Source organism: Protopterus annectens, chromosome 10.part0 (genome assembly GCF_019279795.1).
Source record: "Protopterus annectens isolate FY-2018-M chromosome 10.part0, PAN1.0, whole genome shotgun sequence".
NCBI lineage: Eukaryota > Metazoa > Chordata > Ceratodontiformes > Protopteridae > Protopterus > Protopterus annectens.
In genome coordinates this window covers 572581587-572605869 of record NC_056744.1, presented here as the reverse complement: position 1 = coordinate 572605869, position 24283 = coordinate 572581587, and the positions used below count along the sequence as shown (strand labels likewise).

Genomic DNA, 24283 nt, shown 5'->3' with positions numbered 1-24283 from the left:
AGGAATAACAAAAAACAAATGTCCACACATTGATATCAAAAATACACCAAATAAATTGGGGTGGTTGGAGGGAGTGGCTACTGCAGCACTGATCATTCAAACACCTAATGCTATGGTAACTTTACTTACACTAGTGTACTATATTTGTCATACTAAACACTTCTACAGTAGTCTATGCTACATGGGCAGATTACAGTAGCTTAGAACAACTGGATGTCGAAGGGGTAGAGTTCAACAGCTCAGGAGAATGGACCTAGCAAAGCCTGTCATAGACTTGGAAAAGGAATCTATCTTGTAGTGCTTTGTAAAAGTATGTACACAGTCCCATGTACATGTTTCTAGATTACTTCTAAAGTCCAAACTTTACCAAAGAGCCATAGATGAAGCAAAGCCCATACTAGAATGTGCCTTGACTCTGCCTGGAACAGTTTTCTTGTGTTCTTGTGGTGAGAAGAACAAAAAGTAAAAGCCTAAGACAACCACTTGGAAATAGTCCGTTTTGACAAAGGTTATCATTTTTTTGCTTGCTTTCATAAGAAATGAACAAGTGATCGGAAGTTCTGAAAGATTTTGCTCTATCAAGATAGTACCAGAGCTGTCTGCGAACATCAAAGGTATAAAGTATACTTTCTCCCTCACTTTTGGGTTTAGCGAAGAACACAGGGAGATGGATAATTTGACTTAAAGTAAACTCAGATACCACTTCAGACAAAAGAAAGATTAGTTCTCAAAGAAACCCTGTCTCTGTGGAAAATAAGATAAGACCGACCCAGCATAAGAGCTTGCAATGAAGATACTCTTCCTGCAGAGGTGAGAGCAATTATTTAAGCTGTTTTTCATGATAAGAACCTCAAGTCAGACAGATGAGCTGGTTCAAATGGAGGAAGTGTTTGCTCCTCTAACAAAAAATCAGGATCCCAAGGAGGAGTTTTCTTGGATTTCTCTTATGTAATACCCCTTTCAAAAACATTTTTGCATGAGAATGTCCTGAAACAGGGAGATCCATGGACAGGCATGCAGAAATGGCTGACAAATGAACCTTGATAGAGAAGTAAAACAGGCCACAGAAAAGTAACTCTCACAAATATTGTAAAACCAGATAAACACTATCCATTTGCTTATATATGACTTTCTAGCAGAAGGCTTTCTTGCCTCCATTACTACCTGCTGCATATCCTCAAGAAACAGGTGCCTAAAGGGTATTAGGACCCTACCAACCAGGCAGTCAGTTGAGTTGTTTGGGGTCAGGATGTGCGAGTAGATCTAGTCTGATAGGAAACTTGAGACAATTGTCCCTGCCCACTTTCAAAAGAAAGGAGAACCACTGTTGCCTGGGCCAGAAGGGTGTCACCACAATGATCTTGGGGGATTCCTTCTGAATCTTCAGAATCACCATAGATATCAGTGGAAAGGATGGAAAAGCATAGAAGAATATTCCTGTCCAAGGAAAAGAAAAGGCATATGTCTTCCAGACATTCTTGCATTGAGTGCTGCAGCAGACATTTTTGCCAGTTGATTGTTCAGAGAGGAGCTAAATCTTGGAAGACTCCCTGATCTAGTTTCCATTCATGAAAGTCTGCTTTTGTTCTGCTCAGCTTGTCTGCCATACAACTTTGCACTGACACAATATTTGAAGCCTGTAGAATAAGACTATGCTGTAAAGCTATATCCCATGCTAACAAAGAAAGTCTGCATAGGGGGTAATATCTGGTTCTTTTTTGCTTGTTTATGTACCATATCACTCTGACATTATCTTTTACAATTTGAACTGATCTATGAACTAAAGGTGATTTAGAGACCTAAGTGTCTTAATAAGGGCAAGCATCTATTTTATTTTTATGTGCTTGTATCAATCTCTGTTTTCCCACATATCATGCACTTTTATCTCCCTTTTACACTGTTTCCCAAGCAAAGTCAGAGGCAACGATCATGAATGACTGCTATGGAGCAAAAGGAAAGAACAGCAGACTTGGATTCAGGAATATTTGTTGTCTCCACCAACTGAGTTATCCTCTCACAAATCCCAGTACTGGAATCTGAAAATATGAAGGTTGTTGGTGCTGGCACCAAAAAGACTTCAGATACCATTACATCATTCTCATATGGAGTTTTGCCAGAGGTATCATGAGAATCATAGATGCCATGAGACCCAGAATCCTGAGGTATTCCCTCACATTAACTGAAGTTTAAGTGTCCCCCTCCCCAAACCAGATGTAAATACAGGGCTACTTTTATTTTCATTGTGGAAGAAATGCTTTTTGTACTGACATACCTAGTAGACACCTCAGGAACTATTCTGCGTGATGGAGTTCAAAAAGACTTTTAAAAGTGGTGGAGTGGTTTTGGCTTCACTATCTGCTGTTCCCCGCATTTGTTCCTGGTTTGTGTTTTTCTGAGATTAGGGTACTTTTAAATGTTCTCTTGGGAACCCAGCCTCCACAGAAGATCTTTCACCCAAGTGAGAGATTCCTGACACTTTGATAAGCAAGTCGTCTAAATATGGAAAAATGCAGATACCACATTGCCTGCAATGGGCTATGACAGCAGTTAGACACTGTGAACAATCTATAAGCAGTGGATAACCCAAAGGGTAAGACAGAGAACTGATAATGTGATCCAGACACATTAAACCTTAGGAAACGTCTAAAATCTGGATGAATAGGAATGTGATGAATAGCATCTTTTAAAGTGAAGGTTACAAAAAACTCAAATAAGGAAAAAGTGGTAACCAGTTTTGAAGTGAAATCATTTTGATCTTAGTCACCATCACATACTGGTTTAGAAAAGAAAGATCCAGAACAAGTCTCCAAACAGTTACTTTATTTGGCACCAAAAACATTCTGAAATAAAAACCCTTTCCCAGCTGGGAAGGAAAAACTGTTTCTATTACCCACCCTAAAAAAGCATGTGCTGTAAGGCAGGAGGGAATAGAAAAGTTTGGTCTGGTAGATGTGGAATAATTCCCTGGAAGGGAGGAATTTCTTTCTTCAGCCATCTGAACCCTGATAAGGGAACAGTGGGACAAGGTCCCTTATACAGTCAATTTAGTCTTATTTGACTGTCCTTAATTGTGGAGGGGGTTCCTGCTTTCTTCCTGGAATCTCCTTGCCACTGCTTTTCATGTTTCTTGCTAAAATTGGATGATGGCGCAAAAAAATCCCTCGGAAAATTTGGAGGAAGGCTGAACAATCTGGGAGATTCCCCATATCAGTATACTCCTCTCATCATATTTTTGATAACCTTTGCAGCAGAGCTTCCAAAACTAAATCCTTATCCAAAAGGTAATTTAAAATCTCATAATCTCATGTTTTACATCTTCTGGGAGGTTCTGAGAAGGTAGCCAGACAAACTTCTTTAACACAGTACCAGTGACAACAGCCCTGGATGTAGTATCTACAGAGTCATAAACACACTTTAAACAATAAGTAGTGATATGAGAAATTAAAGAAACCAAACCACACAAAGCAGACTTTTTCCTGACAGGACAGGACTGCTGTCAAAACAATCCTCATACTTTCACAATTAGTCAGAATAAACTTTAACACATGATCCTGACAATTCGAAATTCTAAAAATTAAAGCTGTGGAAGCATACACTTTTTCCCCCAAACTTATCAGTTGTTTTGCCATTCTTCTCAAAAGGGGAAGAATTGCAATTAACAAAATATTTGGCAGCAGCTGGATTAATTAAAGCTATAACTAATGGAGAAGGTCTGGGATGAGTGCATAAAAACTGAAAAAATTAAAAACTTTGCACAATCTATCTGCTTTCTTAGGTGTAGCAGGCTGGCTAACAGGGAAACCACAGGATGTGACAAACACATCCTCCAATGCGCTTACAGCACTGGGGGAATGGGAAAAGTTTCTGGGAATTCTAGTTGTAACAGTTCATAATATTTTTTAAGGGACGGAGAAATCTCAGTTTTCTCTCACTGAAACCATTGGCACATTTTGGAAATAGTCTCAGAGAAAAAGAATCCTTGACAGGAATCAGAATCATAAATTTGAGGAGAAAAAAAACGGTACATGTCCCATCACACTACCCTCTAGATTCAACTTATTGAATCTCTTCAGGGATTCCTTTTTTTTTTTTTGTTTTTACCAAAAATCACCAGAAAAGAATGTTTAATAACTCATACAAGACCGTGAGCCAGACATTTTATATGAAAGTTGGGGCAAACAGGATTATTAATGGTTTCTGGTTAAGTTTTACTGAATTTATTGTTTTACCATATTTTGCAGTATCTATTTTAATAAAGGACATACTTATTCATCTTTGGAGTTATTTCACATCCTTCTGGAGGCATACTAGTTGAAATTGTTGTTTCAATTTTCCTGGTTTAGGATTATTAATGGTGACAACAGTTCTCTGTCTTACCCTTTGGGTTATCCCCAGGGATGGACATAATATCCTAGCTTGGCAGGGGAATCTTTCCTTTTCCTTCTCCCAGCACTAATAAGAGAGGCTCTCCCTTGCCCACTGAGCGGACTCCAACAGCCACAGAGGATGTGGCTGATCCCCCAGTAATAGTGGCTGTAAGGACAACAACAGAGGGATCAAGGGAAAAAGATGAGTGGTATGAGGAATCAACTGTGGCCACAAGAGAGTTACTCACCTGCAGCTGAGGGAACTTACTAGCCTGCTGTGGTGGCAATGATTGTTTAGCTAACATTTTCTTTTTGTGGCTGGAAGAAGGACCAACCATGGGACTGGCAGTTTTTATCACTGTCATGCCAAAAATGGTGCTGCTTTCCCCAAGGAAAATAAGCTGCACAAGCGGGTAAAAATTTCAAAGCAGTAAAAAGTAATTCTTCCCAGAAAAAACACAGTTAAAAAGAAGCTCTCTAATATACTTTAACAGTCCTCAAAAAGTAATTTAAACACAGTTTCTCAACAGAAAAAAAACAGTTTTAGAATGTTTAACTTAACCTTTAAACTGTCAGAAATAAAAGTGCTCTCCCATTTAAAAGTACAGTAAAGTCGTTTAACTGTATAAACACATACTCCAAACTTAAAATATACTGTCCTAAATAGGAAAGTAAGTTTAAACTTTGCAAATAATATGTGGAAGGTTTTCTCCCCAAAGTGAACTTACCTGCCCATTAATGGAAATGCACAAACCGAATATCAATCCTCAAAAGCCTGCAGAGGAGCATACCTGTAGGTAGCCTGAAAGCTCTGGTGGGCTTGACGTCCAAACCTGTCTTTTGGTCAGCTCAGCCTGAGCTGACTAATAGTTTGGGCATGTGGACACTGCTGTTTTACCCTATGCAGGATACAAGCTATATAGCTTAGGCTACTGCAGTAATGATTAATATGATGAGCATCTGCACTTAAAATCTTAAACTCTAACACAGCATACTGAACTTTTAACAGCAATGACCAAAAATATTAGACGTTTCTACATAACAAATGAATAATTCAAGGATAGCAGTATTTGTAAAGGGGTGTTGTGCAGTTATTCAAATGTTCATTTGTTTGAATGAACAGAAAACCAGCAAAGATGACCAAATATGAAAAGATCACAAACTGACAATCTTCTCATGTGAAAGATTGTGGTATCATGGGGATTGAGAATCTGCCTTTTCCCTACTGCAATGTGTTCCTGGAGTAGGTATATACAAGTAGCAGGGAATGGGGGGGGGGGCAGGGGGGGGGGCTGCCCCTCCTGAAAAAAATACAAGTTTTAAAAGGTTTGTATTTTTCAAGTTTTTTAAAATGCTTTCAATTACTTGAACTTCAAACACATTTATTTGAGTAGTATGTACTCAATGTTTTTTTTTTGATGAGTTAAAATAGACTTATACAAAGATACTATTTCATGGGGCTATGTCCCCTTGCATACGTGATGGCAGCTGTACTCCCATATACTAAAGTAACTATAAACAAGGTAACATGACTGAAGAATTACATATTCCTTTTAAAAGGATGTGCTTTTATCTTTAGAGGTAGTATATTTAGTAAAGGGGTCATGCAGGTAACTTCTAACACCTTATAAACATACTTAAATTCTGTTAATTTTGTTACATACAACCATTCATATACAAGATGTCAACATACATCTTACTCCAGCAGAGTGTAGCCAACAGAAGTAAAACAAAATAAATACAACAGAAGACAGTCACAAAAAGATTTAATACCACATAAGCAAAACCTCTTTCACTTCAGCTGTTGTCTCTGCAGAAGTAGAGGATAAATAACAAGGCGCAATAAATAAGACAAGCAATTAAGACCAATTAAAATCAAACCAATAAAAACAAATATTAAAATGAAGTAAGTGAAAACACAATTAGCCAATTAAATTATTCAGCTACACTCAGTATTCAAGCAAAAAGGCTTCGCAGGCTACATGAGTTTTCTAAAAAAGAAAAAAAAAATCAACAGTGCTAACTGCCAGACAATTATTTTTACTATGTCCAAAACTACTGAGCAAAGAAGTTGAGAGGTATGCTACACCATCTGAAAATAAATTGTGTACAGATTAGCTAATGCCCAGAGTTTTCAGGCTTTTGTAAAAGTAAAAACAGCACAGGTCACACAGAACAACAACTTCAGCAACATTAAGGTCGTAAAATGCTGCTTAATCAGTCTTTGAATCAATTGAAATGTTGCATCTGGGGAAAAAATACCTCCCAAAACTCTGAAGTAGTTAACAAAATAAGAGACATTATGCAAAAGACTTACTGATTAACACAGTAGATGGGCGGCAGTATTGGGTGAAGGGCACATGCCAACAACACAGTGCATTAAAAAAGTCTATGAAAATATGAACCCCAAGGGCCTGCTTCTGTTAGTTTCTTCAAGGTCACTTAGAAGGAGGAAAAAAATCCTACTCACAAGCTTATCCCAGAAACTGCGCCGTCCAGTTTTGCTTGTTGGAGTCACTGACTCAGGATTTCCAGTGTTGCTGTTACTAGAAGTTGGCACATACGTTAAAGGAGCTGGAATGTTTTTTCTGACAGCATTGGCAACAGAAACCATTCCCCTTGCTTCTGACATTGTACGTCGCAAAATACCTAAAAGAAAAAAAAAGTTTACATATCATAACTTTATCTTGGAAGTTTAATGTGGAACTGGGTGTTAGAGGAATTAACATCATACAACAAACAGAAGACAGTATGATGTTTCCCTATCCATCACGACATATTCAGTTCGTCCTGCCTAACTAGCAATGTACACACACAATTTCAGTATTTCTGTAAAATGAATGGACATAAACATGTCTGCTCATTTACTTGACCCAAGGCAATACCTCTTCCATAAACATTTCTGCCCATCTTCAGTAAACCACAGTTCCAGTCTTTTATAGTTTATTGTAAAGGTCTACCAAGCCAATATTTGGTAGGGAGTATTGTGCTCACAAGTAGAGGACAGACTATGAGGTGCAATACAATGGCTGTAAGTCTGAACAAAAAAAAAAGAAAAAGATGTTATAAAATAATTCACTTCTGCCTGAGCATAAGATAGAATTCTCTGACATTTTTTTTCCAAAAGGACTTTAAACACCATCATAACAATTACTTATTTACATCAAGAGAGAAAAAAGGCAGATTACACAATAGTACAGAAAGATGAGTCAAGACATATATACTGAATTGGTACTACCCTGCAGATAAGCAAAGTCATATTTAATTAATTGACTTACCCTTTGTTTACCAGCTTGGCCCCATTATGCTCTTGGCCTCTTTTCACCTGAGGTGGTATTTATACTAGTAGGTGAAATGTGGCCAGGGTAAGAGAAACTTACCCTACTCCATTTGATAGGTAACTAGGGGTCTTTTACATCCACCTGAGTTACCACCAACTCAAGCTGATGAAACTTTGGTTCATTAACTCATCTGAAGTACAGCATGCTCAGGGGTGCAGCAACCCCCTGACTGCACTACAGTGTCAGCAATCCTATTGCTTAAAGTGGGAATAGAAACTAGAGCCTTCTTGTCTTCCAGGATCAAAGGCAAGTGTGCTAACTGTTGTGTCATTGATTCTCCATATTTTGGCATGTGTAAGGCATACATTATAAAATGGTAGAGAAAAGACATCACTCATTTCTCAGATCAACTCTTTGGACCAGTGTCCACAGCATTTCTACAGCTGATGTCTGACTGAGAATACCCTGCACCAATGTCTAAGTCATCACAAATGAGCTGTTCTTTCACTTTTCCTCCAGTTCTTTTTGGAGTTTAACCCATTACACAGAAAGAAAGATATTTTATGGAAATTTTCTATCAAACCTAATAACAAAAGAAAAGAAAATCAAGTCCTTAAGGTTTAAGTGGAAAAACATCTGAAAACTGCATTCACAATCTCTAATGTAAATAAATAAATATACTTGTCTTACATTAGTTTCTTCACTAGGTATAAACTCCTTAGGAGGAGCCTCAAAAGCAATCATATTCTTATGTTATGAACAGTGTTCTTTATTGCCGCAGGCATACTGGCTCAGAATTTCCTATAACACTCCTTAACTAAAGGTGCTTTGGTTTTAGAAATTATTTTCATATTTGGTGCTTTGAAAATTTAAGATTCCATCCTTGGATCATGACTTGGATGATGGGGAGTTTGCCTCCCCTGTGATTCTGATCTGTCTCTGGGGCAAACTGGTGTGAAGGCAGTGGTCAACAATTACAGATACAAAATACAATCCTCATTGCTGATCAGTTAAAGAATGGACAACCTTGCCCAACACAGGGACACTAGTACCCACCCCTGTAGCTAGGCTCAGAAAACAGTTTTGATAGCAAGTGCCTGGTTGCTGGATAATCGATGTAGCTTGGCTAAGCTCAGCCTTAAAAAGCTGCCTGCAGCAAAAGTGCTAGCCACCCACAAGGCAAAAGGGAGAGGGGCAGGTGCAATTCCATTCCAATGGTGAGCAGGAGAGGAATATACATCAAGAATGCCTAGACCCTAGCACTAGAAACCATCTCTTAGGATATGGAAAGTCACTTACCTCACTGCTGGCAAACAGCCAAATATTGTGCAGGAGGAAGAATAGTACCAGTTAGATGCAGCTGGTCCTACCACATAGTACAGCATTTGTTCTGGAAACAGACGTCCTGGGAATTGGTAGTCTCTCTTGTAGTAAAGTTAACCCTTAGAAGAGGCTCAATCAAGTTGGAGGACACTCTCAAATCCCAGGCTGCATGCAATACAGCTGAAATCTGTTCCAAGAGAATAAAGCATCACTTCAATTTGATTAAGAGTTGAGGAAAGAATTGTGTTTGTGCACAGCTAATTAGAGCAAATGCTTTGCTCCATAAGGTACCATCTAACAATTCCGTAATTTTACAGGGGACTTTGACTCATGGGAATGGAGTGACCACTGACTAATTCATGCTACCATACTTAACACGCAAAAGGATAAGCATATGACTTCACTTTGGAAAAACTTGCTTAATGTATCTGAGGCATACCTCTCAAATGTGTCTGATTTTGCAGGACGCTGATGTTTTTTTCTCATATTTTTCTCGTCCCACATAAAATTTTTGTTTTTCTGGTAAACCATTAAGCATTATAATGCCATTCATTAGTTTCATATATTTTAATGTTCAAAAATGCATGCTTACTCAAATCCTGAATTACAATAATATTTAAAAACGGTTCCTGATTTTGGGCCTTTGTCCTCCATTATCTGGAGACTTGTCCTGAATTCTGGAGCAAAAAACTTAAGCTGTATGAACTGAGGATCCTTTCCCTCACCTCTTGTCAATGGAGGTAAAGAAATGAGAGTCTTTCCTGAACAATTCTGAGCTGGAAAAACAAAAAAAAATGGAGCTACAAACAGCCACTTTGACATTTACTCACTCACAATTTTCCTTTCTGGAAAGAAAAGTGGAAAAACGTATGACTGATTCAGACTATACACCAGCATTATTTATTTATTTACTTTACCATTTGGTAGATGAGCTGGTCCAAAGACTTTCTTCTGCCATAACCCAGAAGTAAAGAAAGAAAAGCAAGCATGAACATTTAAGAATTTAAGCAAAAATGCATGAATTAACTTAAAATCAAACTTTTTAAAGGGTCCTAGAATGAATGTTGCTTGTTACAGAATTTTATATACAGAGAAATGCTGCAGAGATAAGAGTTAACAGTAAAACCAAAGTTGTTTACAATCCTTATAGTGTACACAAAGTCCATGAAGTCCACTTTAAATTTCAACATTTCAGGAAACAGGCAGGAACAACATTTAGGATAAAAAAAATAGAGAAAGAGTGTTGCGCTGGAGGTAGCACTTCAGAATTCAACATGTCATGGTGACTGTCATGTTAAGGGTATTATGCTGTTTGACAGCAAATGCTGATGTTAATCATTGTTCCTAAAGCACTTACACTAGGTTTCCTTGAGGGAGTGTTGGGAGAATTCCTTTCTGAAATCAGTGAGAGATTCAAGGCCCCTTAATTAAGGTGGGGCCTTAAATAGTACCAGGGCAATTTGGGAGAATGTATTCTCTCCAGTAACTGTTTTATATGGAGGTTTGTTTAATGTGATAGGAATGAGTCCTTCTTAGGGAGTAAACTTGGCCTTGTATGGGTATGTTTCCATCTCAAACTTATGCAATAACCACCGTTTAGTATTTTGTGAATAAGAGTGTCAAGTAGATAAGATGACTTTTCGGTGACTAGAAGCCATTATAGACATTGTAGGACATTAAATGGTGTGATCTGCTATCAGCAAGAAGGGCAAATCTGCAAATTTTACTTTCTGTAATCTGAAGTCTGAGAACTGTGTGCTGAGTAAAATGTAATCAAAGGTGTTCAGTATTACAATTTAGGAAAAAGAATATTTTTGGTTATGGCAAAGCAGGCTGAAGGGGACAGGAAATGAGAGATTACAGAGTATTAAAAATTATTTTGTGTATATGATTTGAAAAAGTTAGAGAAGGATCAAGGTTAAATCCAATGTACTTCTAATCAGAAAGGAGGGTAATGATGCTGTTATAGTTATTAGTGATGCTAATAAGAGGTAACTGAGGGAGTTTTTGATCCTAGTATAAGATTATTTTTTTTTTCTGGTTATTTAGAAGTTGATTACAGTTAGTCCAGTTGCATAGCTTAGGAAAGACTGTTGCAGTTTGTTCTGGAGAGCAAAGAGGCGTTTAATAGCTTGTAATAAATTACTTATTGACATTTGATTAACAGGAAAGTCCAACTGGGTAGAAGCCTATTTTCAGCAGAGGCCTGGGGAAAAAAGATTCTAATTATTACAAAACATTTTAAAAACAATAATTTTACAAATCTTCAAAAATAAAACAAAACATTTGCAGTTTACATATTTATAACAAATTAGACATGATATAAAAAAAGAAGTTATGTCTTACTATAACATCCCATCTGTGTTGTTAATCTTAACTTATCCTTGACTCTTGGGTTCGGTTCTGACTCGACCGTTACTCCAGCTCGTGCCCTCCAAAAACTCTCTAGCTAAGCTTTTATCCATAATACTCCTCACAGAATTACCTCAGATTGAGTTTTCATAAAAAGTGACAGACTGGAAATAACAGACCAGAGACCATATCTGTATTAATAACAGGAAGAAATAAATTTTTCAGAAAAGATCCGTTCCACCAAGAAACTGAAAGGCAGAGGCAAGGAGGGTGGGGATGTCAAGGATAAGTGAAGATCAATAACACAGATGGAACGTTATGGTAAGATATAACTTCTTTATCTGATGTAGTCAGTCTTCACTCAATCCTTGACTCTTGGGACAGAGTCCCCAGCCACCTAAATCCAGGAAGGGCTCACAGAAGAATATTCCTGAGCATCATCAAACCACATGACATTCGTCCCCTAGAGACCAGATCTAGCTTGCAATGAGTAATAAAAATATGAAGGGAAGCTCGGATAGCCACTGCACAAATGTCATCAATAGAAACTCCGGAATGAAAAACTGCAGAAGTGGCTACTGCTCTAGTTGAATGTGCTTTTTGACATGTCCCGGTAATTGCACCTTCTTCTTGTTATAAATAAAAGTTATACAACCTTTAAGCCATTTTGATAAAGTAAATTTAGAAACAGACTTTCCCATAGAAGCAGAAGAAAAGAAAATAAACAACTGGTCTGATTTTCTGATTACCTTTGTTCTGTGAAGGTAGAAACACAATTGTCTATGTACAACTAGTAAATGAAGACAATATTCACCCATGTTAGAAAATCTGTGGTAGAAGTCTGGGATTGGGGTTGAATAGTCTGACTGATATTGGCTTGTGACACTATCTTAGGTAAAAAGGAAGTATTTGTTCTTAAAGAAACCGTGTCTTTATGAAAAATAAGGTATGGAGGTTTGCAAGATAATGCCTGAATCTCAGAAATCCATCTTGCAGAAGTAATAGCTATCAGCAATAAGGTTTTCCAAGATAAAAACTTCAGATCACAAGTCGATGCAGGTTCAAAAGGGGGACTAATTACTGGCTGAAGTACAATGTTCAAGTCCTAAGGAGCAGAGAGATCTTTATATGGAGGTCAGAGCACTTCAGAAAAGCTTTGCAGAATTTATGGGACATTAATGTTGAGTCAGTCAAACCATTATGAAAATTTGAAATTGCAGCTCAATGCACTCGTGTGGTCGAGGCAGAAGGTCTTGCTTAAAAAAGTAATGTTAAGAAATCCAAGATCTTTTTGACTGGTGCTGAAAAAGGATCAAGATTCGTTTGCAAAGTCCAATTTGAAAACGTTTGCCACTTACTGAAGTGAGGCCAAAGAATGGGAAACCAGACTTGACAAGGCCAGAATGGGGAAATGAGAATTATTTTGTTCTTTGACCTGTAGGCTTTATTTAGAAACTGAGATATGAGAGGAAACGGGGGAAGGCATACAATACACCAGGGGGGCCAATCATGGAGAAGAGCGTCCCTAGGTGAGTCCTCCAGAGGGGGAATTAGGGCAAAGTAGCTGCTGCACTTGTAGTTCAGGGGGATGCAAAGACATTGCAGCAGGGCTGGGCCCAGAGGCGGAATATCTTTTCCGCCACTATCAGATTGAGAGACCACTTGTGAGGCATTAAGATGGTTCTGCTCAATTTGTATGCAATCACATTGGAACTCCCCAGAACTGCAACCAGAAAGCGTATTGGATGAAATCACCCATTGCCACACTGAGTGCTTCTTGACAAAGAGGGTAGGATTTGGCTCCCCTTGCTTGTTGATGTACCAGACTACTGACATGTTGTCTGTCTGAATTGCAATTGTCCCTGAGAAGACGGTATCTTGGAATGCCTGCAATGCTAAATGCACTGGCCTCATCTCTAGAACACTGATATGCAAACTGGCCTCTAGTTGGGAACATGTGCTTTGGACTGTCTTTCCCCAGATAATGCCCCCCCCCCACCACCCTATCTAGGATGCATCTGTGTTCACTATGGCTTGGAGTGGAAGAGGAACAAAGGGTCTGCCTGACAAAATTTCGTTGGCATGAAGCCACCAACTTAGATTATTATCAGATGGGACATTGGCTGTGTGATGATTGGGGGAGATGGGCAAAGGCTGCTAGCCTAGTCAAACAGAATTTGATATATAATTCTGGCATTTGTAAATAAATGTAAAATGCAGGCATGTTTCTTGAGTGTAAAGAATACTGGGAAATGTGGAATTGCAATATGTGACAACATTGCACTCTACTGGCCCAGTGAAGCATGTTGTACCCTTTCATGTTAGAATCTGGCTCCAGGGCGGCTGGAAGAAGATTTCATGCCCATTGTTTTAACTCTAAAGTTTATGACTATAATTTATTCGTGGAAGGTGCCTTATTGCTCTGCTTTCTGCTAGCATATACATGTGAAATGCCTTGTATTGTTGTAAGTTTCTGTGCAGGTGTTAGATTGCTAAATAATGCAGTTTGTTTGCCTGAGAAAACCTAAGTGTCAAAAATGATGTAATTTTGGGAGGGCCTTAGAGACATGTTTGTTAGTAATGTTTAAATACTATTTCTCTCAAGGGACTAAAAAGCATTTTGACTTCGGACATCCAACTTACCAGCACTCTGCCTTATGCTCACATGTAAGTTTTTAGCACTGTGATTTCTTGCAGGAATAGTTAAAGCTAGTAAAAATGAATTAGGTATTTTTCTTTGAAACCAGACCTGTGCTACTGTATTATTTTAAGTTTCTGTGTGATCTCTGAACTCTTAGATATCTCTGTGGTTTAGTAGTTTTGTCTTGTGTTTTAATTATTTATTATTAAATATTTTTAAATCCTTCTACCTGTGGCTGATTTGGGTAGAGATAAGCTCTACAGTACATTGCATGTTTACAGAGGTTATTGTAATAGGCCACTCTAAAGTAAGCCTTGAGTGTTAGTCATACTACCATTGGATATTAATATTGCACAGTAATAATTGGAAACCCTTTTAAGGGCCTTTTAATAGCTGATATTAACTGGGTGGTGGCAGTAATTACTACCGTATAGTCTGGGTAAAGGGGCACAGTTGGAGAATCTGTGTCAGCCTTTCCCAGGAGTGTCTGTGAAGTTGTATAAATATTTATCTCAAAGTGTGTGTGTGTTGTGTCAGCTACTTGGTAGGGACACGAAGCACTGGTTGGACAGAGAGGGTACTGGAGGTTTTAGCTTGCCCAGTTAGGCTGAGACCTGGACCCTATAGCTGTGCCAGTGGGGAGTCTTATTGGGGACCTGGTGAGCAAGGGAGAAACCAGCCCCAGACTGACTGTGATCTCTGTGTGCACTTAAGGGAAATTGTACTTTACTGTATGTATTAGTTATCCTTTTCTCTTCTGAGATGACCTCCCTGGTGTTAGTGGTGAGGATTGAGGCTCCTTGATTGCTGGGCCATGGCACGGTCGTCACAAGTGTTTGGCAGTGGTGGGATCTACTTCACAAACTAACTGGCTTGTAGTGGTGTGGGGTAGAGCAAATTCCTGTAGCTTATGTAGAGTGATCTCTGAAAGTGTTTTGTACTCTAAAACAGCCACACAGTGTTTACTCAGAGTTCAGATCACAATTGTTTTATTTCTTTTGTTAGCTTAGTGTTAGTCAGGGTGAGCAGGCAGCAAGTCAGCAGAAGAGTATGGAAAGCTGACAAGGAGCCAGCTGGCGGAGATGTGCCAGGCTAGGGGACTGGTGCATGGAAACCTGACTAAAGCAGACCTGATTGCAGCCTTGGTTACAGCTGCATCAGAAAACAGCAGCCTGGAGGACAATCAGACTGACAGTGGAGACACAATATCCTGGGAGAATGGACAGCTCAACCTTTCTGCAGTGGACTTAAAAATCCAGCTGGAGCTAAAGATACTTGAGTTGGAGGCCAAGCATATGGAACTAGAAGCAGCCGAGGAAATGAGGAATCTACAAGCTGAGGAAAATGAACGGCAGAGGAGGCATGAGAGGGAAATGCTGACTCTTCGCCAGAGTCATGAAAGTAATGGGGAAGGAAGTAACCGGAACTCGGAAGCACAAAAGGTCAGTACATTTCTTCCACAGTTTAAAGAGGGGGACAATTTTGATAGCTTCATTCATATGTTTTAGCGGGTATGTAAACAGTATGAAGTTGACCAAGGGCTCTGGGTATGGTTCATGACCCCCCTTACTCCATGGTAAAGCTGTAACTTCTTTAGCAAAAATGCATGACACTGACTGTTTTGATTATACTACTGTAAAAGACATTTATTGGAAAGTTTTAAGCTAATACCTGAAATGTATAGGAAAAAGCTTCGTGAGCATAGACTCAAGGCAGATGAAAATGTATGTGAATATGTTGCTGAACCGAGCACTTATTTTCATAGCTGGGTGAGTGGATGTCAGGTTATCACTTTTGAAGGGCTGGCAGACCTTTTGGTAAGGGAACAAGCCCTTAGCACTTTGCCTGAGGACATGAGGATTTGGTTAGCTGATAGACAGTGTGCTACTTCAGAGGAGTTGGGGAAGAAGGGAGACCTATACTTGGCCAGCAGGGCAGCCCTGCACAGGAAAGAGACCCCCAGTACTGCTCATGGGACTAAAGGAACCCATGGTGGGCAGCACAGACTGCACCAACATAATCCGCCAGTAGCCGGGGAAGCCACTAGTCCAGGTACACGTCCAGGAGCTAGGATTAAATGTTTTGAATGCAACCAGTGGGGCCATGTGGCATACAGATGTCCAGGGAGGCAAGGTGGGGAACCAAAGGTGAGGGAGCCAGTAGGTGGTAAAGACAAAATGCCAATAGTGGGTTGTCTTGAGACAACAGGGGTATGGAACTACCATTCTGCAGATGTCCTGAGAGGGAAGGATTTGGATGAGGCAGTACCATGTACTTATGCAGTTATATGCAGTGAGGCTAGGAGACACGCATGTGGGTCTGGTAGCCTGCGGGAGAATCAGACAGACTGCACAATTGCAGCCAGAACTGCTGAGGTGGTTACTTCAGAGAGTGAGCTACACTGTAGCAGTGAGACTGAATGTGAGCCACAGCTGCTTGTGGGTACTGATGCTCCTTTGGACAGGGTTACTGCAAAGATAGAGGTGAGTAGTAGTACACAGGCTGACAGTGAGGCACCACTGTCAGAGGATGCCAGACTTCCTGTGGAAGGGGAGCTGGGAAGGGTTACAAGAAGAGACTTGAGACTGGCTCAGCTCTCAGACCCTACATTCCAAGGCCTGAGACAGGTAGCTAGGGAGGCACCTGATTCTCAAGGGAAGGGGGAATGTGTATACTGGAACATTAGTACAGAGTGGACCCCTGAGGGAGGGCTAGAAGGTGACAGAGTACAGCAGTTGGTAGTGCCTAGAGCTTATCGTCTGGCACTTCTAGCCATAGCCCATGATATTCCCTTTGCAGATCATATGGGCATAAAACATACAAAGAGGTGTGTTATGCAAAACTTCTATTGGCCTGGAATTTCCAGAGATGTAACAGGGTACTGCAGGACCTGTGAGCAGTGCCAAAAGGTAGGCAAGGCAGAAGACAAGGTGACAGCTCCTTTGATGCCTTTGCCTGTGACTGAGGAGCATTTCAGAGGGTAGCTATGGATACTGTGGGTCCTCTGAGTACCCCAAGTTCCACAGGGAAAAAGTATATCCTAGTGATTGTAGATTATGCTACAAGATAGCCTGATGCAGTGGCTTTGTCCTCCATTGAGGCCAAGAAGGCGACAAATGCTTTGCTAGAGATTTTCAGCAGGGTAGGTTTTCCAAAGGAAATACTGTCTGACAGAGGTGCCAATTTTATGTCAGACCTGCTGGCTTGTCTGTGGAAGTCCTGTGGGGTGAAGCACATGAAGACCACCCCCTACCATCCCCAAACTAATGGTCTTGTTGAGAGGATAAACTTTACAATCAAGTCCATGCTACAGGCATTTGCAGATCCGTTTAAGAGAGAGTAGGATAAACATTTGCCCCATCTGTTGTTTGCTTACACAGAGGTTCCCCAGGAATCCACAGGTTTTTCACCCTTTGAGTTGCTGTTGGGCATAGGGTGAGGGGACCTCTAGATTTAATTTGAAATGAGTGGGAAGGTGAGTGTGAGTCTCACAAGGAGTCTGTTGTGGCATATGTCCTGAGCCTCAGGACAAGGCTCAGGGAACTCATGGGTCTGGCCCAGGAGAACCTGGCAGAAGCCCAACAACAGAAAAAGGTATCGTATGATTGGAATGCTTGAGGTAGAGAGTATGCTGTAGGGCAGCAGGTGATGGTTCTCATTCCTGTCAGACACAAGTTGCAAGCAGCTTGGGAGGGACCCTACAAGGTGATAAGAAAGGTAAGTGATGTTAACTACATGGTGGAAGTGCTAGGCAGACGGCAGGGGCACAAACTGTACCATGTTAACATGATGAAACCTTACCATGATAGGGAGGCCCTTGTGCTGAACATTTGCAGTGGATTGCAGGAGGAGTCTGAGAGAGATCTTGTGACTGATCTCCTCAGTGAGGCTCGGGCTGACACCTCGGTGGAAGGGGTAGCAATGTCCCAGCAGATATCGCCTACCCAGGTTCGAGAAATCCAAGCAGTGTTGCAGGAGTTTGGGGGCAAGTTCACCAGGAAACCAGGGAGCACCCACCTGGTGCAACACCAGGTGGATACAGGACCCCAAAGGCCTATCAGGCAGGCCCTTTATAGGGTGCCTGAGTGTGTCAAAAACACTCTGAGAGAAGAGGTACAGGAGATATTGGAACTAGGGCTGATTCAAGAGTCCAACAGACCCTGGGCCTCACCAGTGGTGTTGGTGCCAGAGAAGGATGGCAGCACCAGGTTCTGTGTGGATTACAGGAAATTAAATAGTCACACAGAATCAGATGCTTACCCCATGCCTAGGACAGATGAGGCCCTAGAGCAGCTGGGTGGGGCTACGTATCTTACAACCATTGATCTTACCAAGGGTTACTGGCAGGTGCCCTTGACTCCCAGTGCTAGAGAGAAGTCAGCCTTTGTGACTCCTTTTGGCTTGTATGAGTTCACAAAGATGCCCTTTGGGATGAAGAATGCCTGAGCGACTTTCCAGAGGCTGGTAGAGCACATCTTAGCATGAGCAGGAGGGTTTGCCCTTGCTTACATGGATGATATTGCTATCTACAGCCATTCCTGGCAAGAGCACCTACAGCATTGTCAGGGAGGTGCTGGGCAGACTACAGAGGGCAGGGTTGACCATTAAGCCGAACAAATGTCAGGTGGGTATGGCAGATGTCTCCTACATAGGACATAGAGTGGGGAGAGGTAAGATAAGGCCAGAACCTGCCAAAGTGGAAGCTATTCAGGCATGGCCTGCACCTGTTACCAAAAAGCACATGAGGGCATTCTTGGGGACAGCAGGGTACTACAGAAAGTTAATTCCCAATTATAGTACCATAGCTGCTCCCCTCACAGACCTGCCAAGGAAAAGCAGGCCAGATAAGGTAGTGTGGACCCCAGCATGTGAGCAGGCATTTCAGAAGCTTAAGGAAGCTTTGGGAGTACCCCCTGTGTTAGCCAGTCCAGACTACAGCAAAGACATTGTTGTGCAGGTGGATGCTTCAAACTATGGGGTGGGGGCTGTACTTAGCCAGACTTCTTCAGAGGGAGAAGAGCACCCATTGGTTTATCTCAGTCGTAGGCTCCAACCCAGGGAGGAATGCTATTCAGAGGTAGAAAAGGAATGTCTAGCCATAGTGTGGGCACTACAAAAACTTCAGCCTTATCTGTATGGAATAAAATTCACTGAGATGACAGATCACAACCCTCTAACATGGTTAAACACAGCCAGTCAGCAAAATGCCAAGTTGCTAAGATGGAGTCAGGGTTGCAAGCATATATGTCAGTGCAGCACTGCAGTGGGAGTAGCAATGCCAGTGCAGATGGGGTCTCAAGACAGGGAATGGGGTGAGGTACACCCAGATAGACCTGACACTCTCAAGCAACGTTTCTCAAGGGGCACTTGAAAAACTTGCTTCAGTTCCCCAGGGGGGAAGAAATGTGATGATTGGGGAGATATGGGCAAAGGCTGCCAGCCTAGCCAAATAGAATTTGATATATAATTCTGGCATTTGCAAATAAATGTAAAATACAGGCATGTTTCTTGAGTGTAAAGAATACTGTAAAATGTGGAACTGCAAAATATGTGACAACATTGCACTCTACTGGCCCAGTGAAGCATGTTGCACCCTTTCATGTTAGAATTCGGCTCCAGGGTTGCTGGAGGAAGATTTCATGCCCATTGTTTTAAGGCTAAAGTTATGACTAGAATTTAGATGTGGAAGGTGCCTTATTGCTCTGGTTTCTGCTAGCATATACATGTGAAACGCCTTGTACTGTTGTAAGTTTCTATGCAGGTGTTAGATTGCTAAATAATGCAGTTTGTTTGCCTGGGAAAACCTAAGTGTCAAAAATGATGTAATTTTGGGAGGACCTTAAAGACATGTTTGTTAGTAATGTATAGTAATACTATTTCTCACAAGTTGCTAAAAAGCATTTTGACTTTGGACATCCAACTTACCAGCACTCTGCCTTATGCTCACATGTAAGTCATTAGCACTGTGATTTCTTGTAGGAATAGTTAAAGCTAGTAAAGATTAATTAGGTATTTTTCTTTGAATTCAGACCTGTCCTACTGTATTATTTTAAGTTTCTGTGTGATCTCTGAACTCTTAGATATCTATGTGGTGTAGTAGTTTTGTCTTGTGTTTTAATTATTTATTATTAAATATTTTTAAAACCTTGTACCTGTGGCTGATTTGTGTAGAGATAAGCTCTAGAGTACATTGCATGTTTATAGAGGTTATTGTAATAGGCCTCTCTAAGCCTTGACTGTTAGTCATACTACCATTGGATATTAATATTGCACAGTAATAATTGGAGACCCTTTTAAGGGCCTTTTAGTAGCTAATATTATTAACTGGGTGGTGGCAGTAATTACTACCGTATAGTCTTGGTAAAGGAGCACAGCTGGAGAATCTGTGTTAGACTTTCCCAGGAGTGTCTGTGAAGTTGTATAAATACTTATCTCAAAGTGTGTGTGTGTGTTGTGTCAGCTACTTGGCAGGGACACAAAGCACTGGTTGGACAGAGAGGGTACTGGAGGTTTTAGCTTGCCCAGTTAGGCTGAGACCTGGACCCTATAGCTGTACCAGTGGGGAGTCTTATTGGGGACCTGGTAAGCAAGGGAGCAACCAGCCCCAGACTGATTGTGATCTCTGTGTGCACTTAAGGGAAATTGTACTTTACTGTGTTCATTAGTTATCCTTTTCTCTTCTATGAGACGACCTCCCTGGTGTTAGTGGTGAGGATTGAGGCTCCTTTATTGCTGGGCCAGGGCACGGTCATCACAGGCTGATTCAGTAAAGACCATTGGTATGCCAAGAGCCACTGAAGAATCCACATGTGGAATCTTGCCAGAGGAACTGGAAGCTGACATTGATCCTGGCTTCTGTAGTAACAGAAGTGCAGTCACCTTTATGCTGTGAATAATCTGATTGATTTGCGATGAGATTCTTTGCAGTCTTTCCAGAGACGCTATGCCTGTACTCGTGTTTAGCAATACTCCTATAAATTCCAATTGCTGACTTGGGTCTAGACGTGATTTTCATAGTTTAATGTGATTCCTAACATGGAACACGTTGAAGAACATAGTCTCTTACCTTTAAAAGTAGATGCCTGGTGGAAGCAGAGAGGAGCCAGTCATCTAAATACAGAAATATATGGAATCCTTGCAGTCTGAAGTGAGCTGCTACCACTGCCATGCATCTGGTGAACACTCTGGGGGCTGTGGTGAGATGAAAGGCTCTGAATTGGTAATGACTGGCTCCCAGCCAGAAGCACATGAATTTTCTGAATAGCTTGTCCATTTTTACATGGTAATACGCATCCTGAAAATCTGTTGAACACATCTAATAGTCTTTTTCCAAAAACGGAAGAATAGACTGAACCGTAACCATCCAGAATTTGGTTTGTTGAACTGATTTGTTCAATTGGCTGAGATCCGGAATTGGTCTCCAGTCCCGTTTTCTTTGGCATTAAAAAGAATCTTGAGTAAACTCTGGATCCTATCTGGTCTAGAGGGACTGCTTGGATGACTCTTTTGTCGAGCAGTTTTTGAACTTCTAAGACTGTTGCATCCCTGAGACTGGATTGAATGTCTGGGATGCTCTTCAATTGTTTTGTTTTTCTGAGAAGGAGCTACAGTAACCTCTGGTGATGATCCTCTCCACCCAGTTGTCCACTGTTATCTTGAGCAAGGCAGGAGGCTTCAGAGATAATCATCTCCCAACTGCCTCCAGAGGATGGCAATCAGGCTTCCTTTCAGGAGTGCTGATAAGAGTTACCAGGGAAAGAAGCCCTGGAATCCTGATTGCATTGGTCACCTCTGCCTCGGGCACGGCATCTTGACTTCCTCCTCTGCCCCAGGAGAAGTCATTACTGTGCGAGTTTTGGAAAAGCCCTTGGGAATTTTTGAATCATAGCTTTCCACTTCTCTGGTTCCTGGATTAGGGCCGTTGAGAAATGGACACGTGCATGCCCATGACAGAAAGGGTTCTTCCATCCTTCTCACATCTAGCCAGAGTATCAACTTTAGGGCCAAAAAGGGATGTTCTGTCAAATGAAGCATTGATGAAAGAAAACTTAAATGGCTCTGCAAACTCACATACGGGCGTCCAGGTGCGTCTCCTAATGGCTATGTCTGAACCTGCTGCCCTCGTCATCCCTTTGACTGCATGTGCAATGAGCCTCATGGACAAATTACAAACAGAGTCAAGGGTTGCTAGCAGAAAAGTCACCTTTTCTGTAACCCCTTCAGCTACTGCTCCAATAGGTTCAAAGGTGTTTACTAGGCTAACGACCACTAGGACTTTTTAAGCCTAGGCATGCATCAGATCTCATTGAAGTCTCATGAAATGTGCCATGTAATTCAAGGACCTTAGTGCGAAGGTCAATGAAGCGTATACGTGCTTTCCAAATCTATCCATTGTCCTAGACTCTTTATTAGGTGGAGGAATATTCATCCAATACTGCTGATCTTGGGGAGCTTACAAAATGCAATCTGATCACTTCAGGATTAGGTCGATACAGTCAGGTATCTTCCATACCCACTAAGCAATCAGCTTAATCAGATTGTTAGCAGGTGGAGAGATTCAGGCAGTAGAGGGTCAGGCGTGTATACCAATTCCTCAGAGGAAGGTTGAAGAGAAGTCCAGCCACCCCTCTGTTTCAGGATCATAAGAATGTTACCAAAGGAGATATCTTCTGGGGGTGACCTTGGGGAACCTTCCCCTACACCAAAGTTGGTATCTTCAGTGAAAGTCTCTTTAGGGTTGTTTAAGTGCTTTCTCTTGCACTTTCTCTTCAGTGGTGCTTCTTTTGTAGACGGGTCACAGAGGTATCTGAAGAGGAGATGACTGCAATGGTTGGATCCTGAGGCTTCAGCTCCTGCTGTTCCAGGGAAGGGGCTGGAGGAAGCTCTGGGTGAGGGGAAGGGCAGGGTTGCATGTCCAACAAGAGTGGTGTTGACTGAGTGCCCACAGTGGACAATGGCCTCTCCATAGCTTGGAAGACTGGTCCCCTCGTACAGGAGTGGAAGCCCGGAACTGAAATAGGCTGCTTCTGAACCGAGGTCCCACCCTGCACAGACGAAGCCACCTCCAAAGCCAAAGATGGCATCGAGCTAATGTGTGCTGACCCCCCCCCCCCCCAAGATGCATAGATGGCTCCAACAACCCCAGAGTGGATCCATGTCCCCTGTAACTGGCAATGAAGTTATGACCCAAGGAGGTCTCCGGTTCTGACAGAGCCAAAGAGGTCAGGGCCGTTTTCAGTGCCAGAGAAGAAGGACAGCCAATATCTGTTTTAGACTTAGATGAACCAGATATGGCCTCATCGAAAGCAGTTTTAACAAGATCCTTCAGGATAAGCTTATTTTTCTCTCAGTAAGGGCCCAGTGACTGAAGCCATGACAGATGGCACAGCCTTCTTGAAGGTACACCAGGCCAAACAGTGCACACATAAGAAGTGTCTAACAGAATTCAATAATTTACATTCACACTTCTGGCATCTTTTGAAGCCAGAAGTTGCTTTAAGTTTGTCAGGACTTTTCTTTTATTTGTCAGCCATTTCAAAGGCCATACACACCCACGCACATACAACCAAGGAAGAAAGGCAACCTAGATAAAGTTCAGATTTTAAAGGTTGGAAGACATACCAACAATGGTACGAAAGATTACCTGATGGTAAAGAAGAAAGGAAAGAAGGAGAAAGGGAAGGTACCAATGATGGTAAAAAGAGTTGTTACCTTAAATGGTAATAGAAAGAGAAAGAAATACCAATGATGGCAATATTAGATAAACACAAACATGTTAAAGAGCGATAGCAGGAAGAGGAACTGGGTATTACACCAAGGAAAGAAATCACTAATAAAGTGGGAAAAAAAAGGGAAAAAATGTTGCTTACTAGCAAAAAAAATATCTTGCTCAAGAGCTGTTTAGATAAATGAGTCTGACGCTGAAAGTGGCAAACGAGATCTAGGGTAATTTTTGGAGGGCACGAGCTGGAGTAATAAACGAGTTGGTTCCGAGATATGGAACCAAACCCAAGAGTCAAGGAATGAGTGAAAATTGACATCAGATCACTGGATATGAATCGATACATATTATATGATAGCATTTAATATTTAGAGAAATTTTAGACAGTTTGTAGAGAAATTAAAGGTAAGCTAGTCTAGTACAAATGGGAATTGGAATAAGAAGTGAGACAAAAACAGGCTTATAGTACATTAAGAGAAAAAGTCAGGGAAGAGAATTTGATAGTAGTAAGTGAAGAAGGGAGAGTAAGGAAGTATAAGGAATGAAAAGGTACTTGTTCACATTTAGAGATATAGTTTATCCTGGTTTTGAGCAAGAA

The 24283-nt window shown here is 41.1% G+C and overlaps 1 protein-coding gene across 2 annotated transcripts in view; it reads right to left on the bottom strand.

Moving 5' to 3' along the window:
* SZT2 (SZT2 subunit of KICSTOR complex) overlaps nt 1-24283 on the bottom strand; it is a 3556133-nt gene that overhangs the window by 1227119 nt on the left and 2304731 nt on the right. For both annotated transcript variants that reach the window (XM_044085412.1, XM_044085413.1), the window contains exon 52: nt 6838-7016. In XM_044085412.1, the coding sequence (XP_043941347.1) occupies nt 6838-7016 (179 nt within the window). The remainder of the gene's footprint in view (nt 1-6837; nt 7017-24283) is intronic.